This window comes from Alexandromys fortis, unplaced genomic scaffold (genome assembly GCF_014885135.2).
Source record: "Alexandromys fortis isolate MF-2015 unplaced genomic scaffold, M_Fortis_MF-2015_v1.1 scaffold_84, whole genome shotgun sequence".
In the NCBI taxonomy this organism is placed as follows: Eukaryota; Metazoa; Chordata; class Mammalia; order Rodentia; family Cricetidae; genus Alexandromys; species Alexandromys fortis.
In genome coordinates this window covers 814712-824126 of record NW_026068017.1, presented here as the reverse complement: position 1 = coordinate 824126, position 9415 = coordinate 814712, and the positions used below count along the sequence as shown (strand labels likewise).

Here is a 9415-nt window from a genome sequence, read left to right as displayed (position 1 = left end):
CTCTCTCTCTCTCTCTCTCTCTCTCTCTCTCTCTCTCTCTCTCTCTCTCTCTCTCTCTCTCTCTCCCTCTCTCCCTCCCTCCCTCCCTCCCTCCCTCCCTCCCTCCTGATGACACTGGTTTCCCTGCTCTTAACCACCTTCTTTCTTCTCAGATCTTGCAGAAAGTGCTCCAGGGCTGCCGAGAGGGCATGCTGGGGACCATGGCCCTGGCTGCATGTCAGTTCATGGAGGAACCAGGAATGGAGGTGCAAGTGAGGGAATCAAAACACCCATATAACAACAACACCAGCTTTGAGGTAGGCGGAACATCAGAGACCTTACCTTCCCTCTTCTTACCAGTCCTAACTAACAACACATTTCCTCATCTCCTGTCTGTTGCCATGAGGCCTGGGCAGCAGGTTTCCCCTTCGCCAGATTTAGCTGTGTTAACAGGGAAAAGTGGTCTCCTGGCTCCAGATGAGAATATACTTTCCCATTGTAAGCGCCTCTGCGTGAATCCTCAGCTTCTTCCAGCAGTGAGTTTGTGTGGGGATCCAGAACCAACCTCTCTGTCTCCTGATGATCAGGCCATACCTTGGAGGCACTAGCCCCTTTTTAATTACTCAGCCCTCACAGTCTCATCTTTTCCATCCTGAATTTGTGTCTAAATAGAGAGCCATAGGAGTTTGGTGTGGGCCACCTCAGCTACTCTCATGACTCAACACTGTCTTGCACCTTTCTTTAGCCCTTTGGAGATGCTGGAGCTGGCAAGGCCTGAGCTTCTAGATGGGAGTAGTCTACAGCAGTTGGGACAGGAGCACAGAGGCTGGTTCAGAAGCTGTTGATCAGCTGAGACATTCTTATTTCACAGAGGTGTACCTCCTCACCCTCTGCCTTACAAGCTTCTTCTCTCCTTGCCTCATTCTCTCAGCTAACAAGTTGTACTCTTTTCTGCCTTCCTGATGGTCCCAGACTGGCCTCTCCTCTGGGGCTACTCCTGGTGTTTCCTCCCAATCTCACCCTTCCACCCTGCCTGGCTCCCTAGCAGCTGTGACTCCTCTTCAAGCTGTGATCAGAGCACATGCTCTCCAGAAGTCTGGACACCTCTTCTTATCCACATGATCATGGCCTTCCCAGAAACCCGAAGCCATGCTCCTGCCACTCTCGGAGCACGCAGACCTCTCCCGTGCTACCCTATCTGAAAGGCACGCTGATGCTCTGTGTCCCCTCCCCTGGGGAGCTCTCTGGAAGCACCCTCCTCTGCACCTTTCCTGGCTGCCCACTATGCCCCTTGCACAGAGCTGGAGGGGGGGATTATGGTTTGCTCATGCTCCATGTCCCTGGTTACAGTGACAACCACAGTGGTAGCTAGTGACTGTGATAGAAGTATTCTCTGTCTCCCTCCCTAGGATAAAGTTCACATTCCTGGTGCAATCTACCTCTCAATCAAATTTGATCCTCAGTGCAACACAGAGGAAGGCTGTGACGAATTAGCCATGTCCAGCAGTAGTGACTTTCAGCAGGACCGACACAACTTCAGTGGCTCCCAGCAGAAGTGGAAAGATTTTGAGCTTCCAGGTACACAGACTTTTCCTTTAAATTTTTGCTTGCTCTCTCTCCCTCTCTCCCTCTCCCTCCCTCCCTCCCTCCCTCCCTCCCTCCCTCCCTCCATCCATCTAAGGGGCTGAGTATGTGTCACAGTGCTCCTGTGGAGATCAGAAGGAAACAACTTGGAGTCAGTTCTCTCCACATGGATCATAGGGATTGAACTCACATTATCAGGTTTGTCAGCAAGTACTTTTGCCCACTGAGCCATCTCACCAGCATGTATAGACTTCATAGGAAGGATTTAAATATAATGTTTAGGTCATGAGATGGCTCAGTGGTAGGAGCATTTACTGCCAAGTTGTCATCCCAAGTTCAAGCCCCAAGCCCCACGTGATGGAAAGGGAACCAACAACACATATATACCTTGGCATGTACATGCCTACCATACACACTACCATTCACCCCAAAACAATTACCCAAAATAAAAGTAAAACAAACTTTTTAAAAAGCATAAAATTGAGAAATTATTAGAGGATTTTAACACCAGCTTAATGTATTTCATCAGAAACACCCCAGCTGCCATCCTGTTGCTCCCGTGTCCTGACCTGTCTCTGGTTTTTGTGATCCAGGAGATACTCTGTATTACCGATTTACCTCCGACATGAGCAACACCGAGTGGGGCTACCGATTCACTGTGACAGCTGGACACCTGGGTCGTTTCCAGACAGGTGTGTGCTCTGCCCTTTCTCTTTGTATGCTCTGTCACCCAGACACACTCTGCCCAGAGGTGCCATTATGTTACTGACTTCTGTTAAAATCAAGGCAGCTATTGTCTCTCTCTAAGGCCTTTCAAAAGTGTCTCTCAACCCACGTGCCTGGTTTTCTTCACCAGGACTTGGTTGACTACTTACAAACTTGAATGATCAGATAAGACCCTTCGGTCAGGATCTAAAAGAAGACACAGATTTTGTTTGTTTGGTTGGTTTTGTTTGTTTTGCCAGGGTGTTGTTTTATCTTCGGCACAGTGACTGTGCCCTCCCTAATCTACTGCTATTTCAGTCAGCAATTGCTACTCCGCAGTTACTGGCCTGCTTCTCTGGCAGCAGCCCAGCGCTCAGCCTGCAGCCTGGTGAGAATTCTGCTCCTTCAGGCACTGGCTCTGTTGATGCTGCCACTAAAGGTAGCTCTAACTAAATCTCTATCATTCTACTTATAAATAAAACTTGAGACTCAAAGGCTGGTGAAAACCTGCTAGCTCAGAGAGTAGCACTTAGCTAACTTTCTCTCCTTACTGACTCCCGAAAGGCCCGTCCTTCCACTTCCCAAAAACAAAACAGAAAAAGCCACACCATCAGAACCCCTCCCTACTACTTCCGGTACATCTCTATCTCTTCCAGATGCCCTCTGATGTGCTTTGATTGCTTTCTTCAACTAACTCAGTCTCCTGACCCAAGATTAATTTTATTTAATTAACATGAATGCAAACTTGGGGTTCATAGTGTGATTGAATATTCCCCAACACCAGGGCCTTTTGCAAAAATGAGGAACTGAGAATGTTGTTTTTGTGTTATTTTACAAAAGAAATTTGGTTTCCAGGATGGCCAGAGCTACACAGAGAAACCCTATATGAAAAAAAAAAAAGAAAGAAATTTGATTTCAGCCAAAATATAAATTATTTCACCCTATCAAAATGTGTACAGTTTACAAAATGTGAAACTTAATGTTAATAATTGTTTTTAAAATGTCTGTGTTTCGGCATGGCTCCAGGATTTGAGATCTTGAAGCAGATGTTGTCCGAAGAAAGGGTTGTACCTCACCTCCCATTGGCCAAGATCTGGGAATGGCTGGTGGGTGTGGCCTGCCGCCAGACTGGTCATCAGCGACTGAAAGCCATCCACCTACTGCTGAGGATTGTGCAGTGCTGCACCCACAGGTAGGCAGTGCCAGGGTTAGTTAGTTCCTGAATTCCTCCCACTGTTTCCTAGTTACTTTGTTAATGGTATCTTTGAGGAAAAAAGACAAATGTAATTTTAGTGTTTCTGAGTTCATCCATCATTTCTTTTAAGTTACTGAAAAACTACTAACTTAACGTGTCCTGTAAGTATTTTTTGCCTCATTCAAATATCATAAAAGCATCTACTGTTTCTTTCTAGAATATTAATCACTTTCCCTTTCACAAGACATCTGCCATCCACCTGGGGTGAATGCCAGTATTTGAGTTTGAGTTTCTGGCGTCAAGTTTTTGCTTTGGCTCTCTGCTTATTTTGAGTTTGCCCTGAGCACTCTGTACTGTTACCTTTGGTCCCATGTATTTATAACTTTGGGCATTTCCTTGTCTGTAAGCTAGTGCTGTATTAATGACTGTAGCTCTATGACTGATTTACATATCTACTAATTTAATTGTGGAAGTCTTTTAGCTTAGTTCTTTACGTCAAGATTGTCCTGCATTTTGGTTGTGTTTAAAACCAATATGTAGCCCATACTGGCCTAGAGCTCTGAGTTCCCCACATAGCTTCCTGAGCACTGGCGTTACAGGTATACCCCATATATACCTGACCTGTGTTGGGGGTGTGTTTTTCTGCTTTTGGTTTATTTGTTTGTTTGTTTGCTTGCTTGCTTGTAGATAGGGTCCCACTATGTAGCTCTAGCTAGCCTGGAACTTACTATATAGATTAGATTGGCCTTAAACTCAGAGATCTGCCTGCATGTTCCAGGCTGTGTTAGGTATTTATAACCCCAGTGTGACCGGCCAGTTTTTCCCTAGTGATTTACAAATCTTTTTACCCAGAACTTACCTATCATTTTTATATTACCATGTTAATTTCTTCATGTACAGAAGATCAAGGTCATCCTCAACTATAGTGATTTCTAGGGAAGCCTAGGATACATGAGACCCTGTCTCAAAAAAAAAAAAAGATAAAAAAAATGGGGAGATGGTTTAATCTGTAGTGTCTGCAGAGAAATGAGAACCTGAGTTCAGCTCTTCAGTACTTGAGGAAGGAGGGCAACAACAGGTAGGTCCTTGTAATTCATTGGCCAGTCAGCTGAGATGATTCAGTGAGGTCTGAACTCATCCCCCACCCCCCAAAAAACAGGTGCATGGGGCCAGAGAGATGTGTCAGCACTTGAATTAAGAGCTCTTGTTGCTCTTGCGCAGGTCTTTAGTTCCCGGCACCCACATGGTGGTTTTCTATCCATAACTCCAGTTCCAGGGAATCCAGTGTCTTCTCTTGAACTTCAAAGACACCAAGCCTGCAGGCTGGTGCACATACATACATTCAAGCAAAACAATCACACTTAAAATAACATGAATATATCTAATGAGAAATTGGTAAATGTAAGGTACAAAGCTACTGAGAAAGATCCCTGATGTCGACCTCTGGCCTCCACATGCACACTGACAGCATCTACACACACACACACACACACACACACACACACACACACGAATACATACATAGATCATACACAAGTACATACAACCAAAGACTAAAAAAAAATTTTTTTAGCCTAGTGTGATAGCACATACCTTTAATCCCTTCAGGGAGGCAGGGCAATTGGATCTCTGTGAGTTGGAGACCATCCTGATCTACATAATGAATTCCAGGCTACATAATGAGACCCTGTCTCAAATTGAAAAAGAAAAACATTTTTTCCTGTGTCCCCACCACCCTTTTATGCACATATGTGCTCTCTTGTTCACGCTTCTCAACCTCTCTCTTGGCCTGTGATACTTTTCTTGTGGTACTGGGACGTAGCCCATGACTTTCCTATTCATTTTTATATTACCTTTCCACGTGAGAGGAAGAGCCTTCCACACTGCCACTGAGCCACACCCCCAGCCTCGTAATGGGATTCCAGGAGGCTCTGCATATCAGTTTGAGGGAAATCAAATTCCTTAGAAAGTTGAATCCTCTAATCCACAGCCATTTTATCTTCTTCTGTAGAGACTGTTTCCCAACTGCTCAGACCCAAATAATCACATAGAAACTATATTAATTTGAACACTGTTTGGGCAATGGCTCAGGCATATTCCTGGCTAACTCTGGCTAACTCTTATATCTTAAATTAATCCATTTCTATTAATCTGTGTATCACCATGATGCTGTGGCCTACCAGTAATGTTCTGGCATTCTGGCATCTTTCTCCTTGGGTGGCTACATGGTGTCTCCCTGACTCTGCCTACTCTCTTTCTTATCTCTTCCAGCCTGACCATATTCTGCTAAGCCATTGGCCCAATCAGCTTCTTTATTAGCCAGTGGTAATAAAGCATATTCACAGCATACAGAGGGGATCCCACATCATTCCTCCATTGTGTAGGTCCTTGAAATAATTTACACATTTCTGTAGACAATTCATACAGCATTTTGTATGGTATTCTAGGTATTTAATGTTTTTTATTCTTTTATAATTATTATTTTAAAAATTTGCTGAGTATGGTGGTATATGCCCATAATCCCAGCACCCAGAAGGCTTGGACATTTCAAGGCCAGTCTTACATTGGTAAGACCATCCCAGACAAAAGAAAGTGACTTTTGTTTTGCTGCTGTAGCATTTTGGCCTGTTGCCCTTATATCCCGCATCTATTCTGAGTGAGTGTGTGGATTATCAAGAGCTCAGTCATGGCATCTGTGATTGTGAGTTTTAGTTCTTCCTCTCAATGTGCAGGAGCAGGGTTTGACCTCCTTTTACTGTGGTAGAACTTCCACTACAGTATTGAATAGATAGGAATGTGGCTGTAGCTTCATAGTACTCATCTCAGAGGAAAGTATTGGTGATTTCTTCTATATACACAGCAGCCAAGTATTCTGCCTACACCCCCTTGCTCAGACCCTGACCAGTAGGAGTTGCTCTTTCTCGCATTTTTAAGGCGTAGATACACAGAGTGTGAGCCAGTGTGGGATAATGATACTTGAAGTAAAAAGTAATATGAAGTTGTTATTTTTAAAAGCTTAAAGGAATTTTCAAGTCAGGAAGAGAATGTGATGGCTCATTGTCAGCCCTAGGCTGGCAGCAGGGGAGGGGTAAGAGAAGGCTGGGTGTGCTTGCTGCTAGTACCACGTCCTCATATGCAGACATTATGTGTTGCTTAGCTCCACGCGGGCTTCCAGTATTGACCTGGATGGTATGCTGTCTGAGCAATATGTCACATTGCCAAGGTCTTCAGGCTGGCAGGCCTTCCTGCCTGTGGGTTAGATGTCTTTCCACAATTTGCTGGCTGACATTGATCTTCTTTCCAGTTGGGACTCCCTATATTCCTGAGCCTGGGGAGAACTCTCAGTGTGCTCCCACTGGCCCTTCCACACCAGCCTGATAGCCCTGTACGCCTCCATTATGGGCCTGAAGGGAGTGTGTGAGGGTGAAGGGCATGCCACATATCCCAGAATGCCTTGCCATACTAGCTTTTTGGAAAGTTAAAGATTTGCTGGCCTGAGGGTGACAGAGGCCAGAGTAGAGGGCCAATCCCAGAGGAGGACAGTCCTGCAGATGCCTCTTACTTCACTTTCTAGTGGTCCCCTGAAACTAGCAATGAAACAAGTCAGACTGAATTTGCCCATCTGCTTACTTTATGAACATGTGCTCCTTTCGGGGGAAGTGACTGATGAGACAGCTCTCAAAGGGGAGGATTCTTTTTCAAGTACAGAAGAAAAAATAAATAAAGAGAATGGCAAAATCATTAATTATATGCATATTACCCTATAGTGAGCCCAGAATATTGTTCAGCTCCTAATTTTCTCTTCTGGAGGGTTTTGAACTATGATCACAACCCCTGCCCACTCCAGGTTCAAACACTCAGGGTTCTCTGCACACAGGTCTGAGAAGGATTGGGCTTCTCCTAGAGGCAAGATTTCAGGTCTAGCAAGTTTGCAAGTGTATTTTCTATTTTATAAATGAGTATCAAAATAATGTTTGTCTTCCCTGTCCATTTGATAGTTTTTTCTTTTTGTTAGTTTTATTTTATATGGGATATGCTATATCTTGCTTTCCCATTTAACATTTAGCTTAAGGTGCATGATAACTCACACCTATAATCCCAGTACGTGGGAGACTGAGGCAGAAGAATTGTCTTGACTTCAAGGACAGCCTAGGCTACCTAGTGAAACAAAACAAACACATTTGCCAGGAGATTTTCCTAGTGTCACTGGAAGGACTTCTTAGGAACCATTTTTAAAAACACACAATAGGGGGGCCAACAAGCTCGCTCAGTGGGTTAAGATGCATTCCATCAAGCCTGACATGGTGGGTAGGGAGAACCAACTCCTACAGTTGTCCTTTGCCCATCATATGCATGCTGTGGTATTTACCGCCCCCCTGCCGTCTGTCTGTCTGTCTGTCTGTCTGTCTGTCTGTCTGTCTAAATTAGTAAGTAGGTAAATAAATAAATGTTAAAACAAAAGAAAATGCAATAATTCCTGTGACCATACTACAGGTTCTCTGGATTTCTTAGAATCATTTTGGGGGTTTGCCCCTTTCCTTCCACGCTGTTTCAGAGAGAAGTAGGCATGGCTGTTTTAGGATGAGATGGGGAAGGGAAAGCTTGACCTGCAGTTTCTTTTAACTGTCCACCTTGGGTAGCCTACTTCTCAGTAAATCAACCCCATGATTCCCCCCTCTCCAGTGACCTATGTGACCTTGCGCTGTTGAAGCCCCTATGGCAGCTCTTTACCCACATGGAGTATGGCCTATTTGAGGACGTGACACAGCCTGGCATCCTCCTACCCCTGCACCGCGCCCTCACCGAGCTCTTCTTTGTCACTGAGAACCGTGCCCAGGTAAGGACACGTCTATCTCTTGCCCTTCAGTCTGGGCGGGAAGGATCATAAGGATCATACCTCTGTATGCTTTTCCCTCTTCCTGCTCATGGCAGGACCAGGGTTACACCTCAGTCCCCAAGCCCAGAGTGTCCAGGATGCACAAGGAGGCAGGCCTGGGCCTCTATTTAGCATTCCCCCAACACATACCCATACACCCAGCCCTGGGAAGAAAAACCTTCAGATCAGCCTAGTTGCTTATTTTGTCAGGACTATAGCCAAAGAGGGTCGGGACTGCCTTGGAGCAGCTCTTGACAACAGAGATTTCTGGAAAATCAAACAGTTAGGTTCCTCTTCCTTGTCTTTCTCTGCCTAGGCACAATAGGCTTATTGAATTGCCATATGAAAGGGCCTTTCACAGACCCTTTGCTTGTCCTCCTCAAGAGACATGAGAAAAGTCGCCATCAGGGCTAGCTCTGGAGCCAGGTTCCTGTTCCTTCCAGTTAGGCTTCTTCATGGATGTAGAGTTTGTGGTGTCATAGGTGCTTGGCAATGAATAGTGCTTACCCACTTGGGGCCCCTGTTTGCTTGGTGGGTGTCCTTTGTTCAGCCCTGCTGCCTTCCGTCAATCAGAGTCCTTGCTCTTTTCACAGGAGCTTGGCCTGCTGCAGGAGTACCTGCTGGCCTTAACCACTGAGGACCACCTTCTCCGATGTGCAGCGCAGGTACCGTCTCCCCTGTCCCCAAAGAGCTGGACTGCAGGTCATCTTCCTGTGATGAATGGAACCTTATCACTTGCCAGGATGGGGGTGGGGAACAACAGGGAAGAGAGAGTTAGTTGCTTGACAAGTCCAGACCCTCCCAGAGTTTACATGGAGCTCGACTGCAATGCAGTCACTTCCTTCTGGCTCTCACACAGAGCAGTGGAGCCCCATTCATCACTGTCAGTCATATTAAACTGTGGGGTCAGAAGACACTAGCAAGAATTTGTGTCTGTGAAACCAAAACAACCAGTGCCTTCACATTAGTTTGGCTGATCCTGGAAGTTTCCATAGAGTTAGATTTCAGATATTTTTGGACGTACTTTGCTTCCCTGGTAGGAAAACTCCTCTTCTAACAGCTGTGTTTCTAAATGA

General features: G+C 45.4%; 1 protein-coding gene across 1 annotated transcript in view; it reads left to right on the top strand.

The window, feature by feature from the left end:
* The window catches only part of Zzef1 (zinc finger ZZ-type and EF-hand domain containing 1), a 137114-nt gene that overhangs the window by 110225 nt on the left and 17474 nt on the right, over positions 1-9415 (top strand). Inside the window, 6 exon segments of the mRNA XM_050162721.1 lie at positions 153-296; positions 1389-1557; positions 2157-2255; positions 3295-3460; positions 8147-8300; positions 8933-9004. Of these exon segments, the coding sequence (XP_050018678.1) occupies positions 153-296; positions 1389-1557; positions 2157-2255; positions 3295-3460; positions 8147-8300; positions 8933-9004 (804 nt within the window).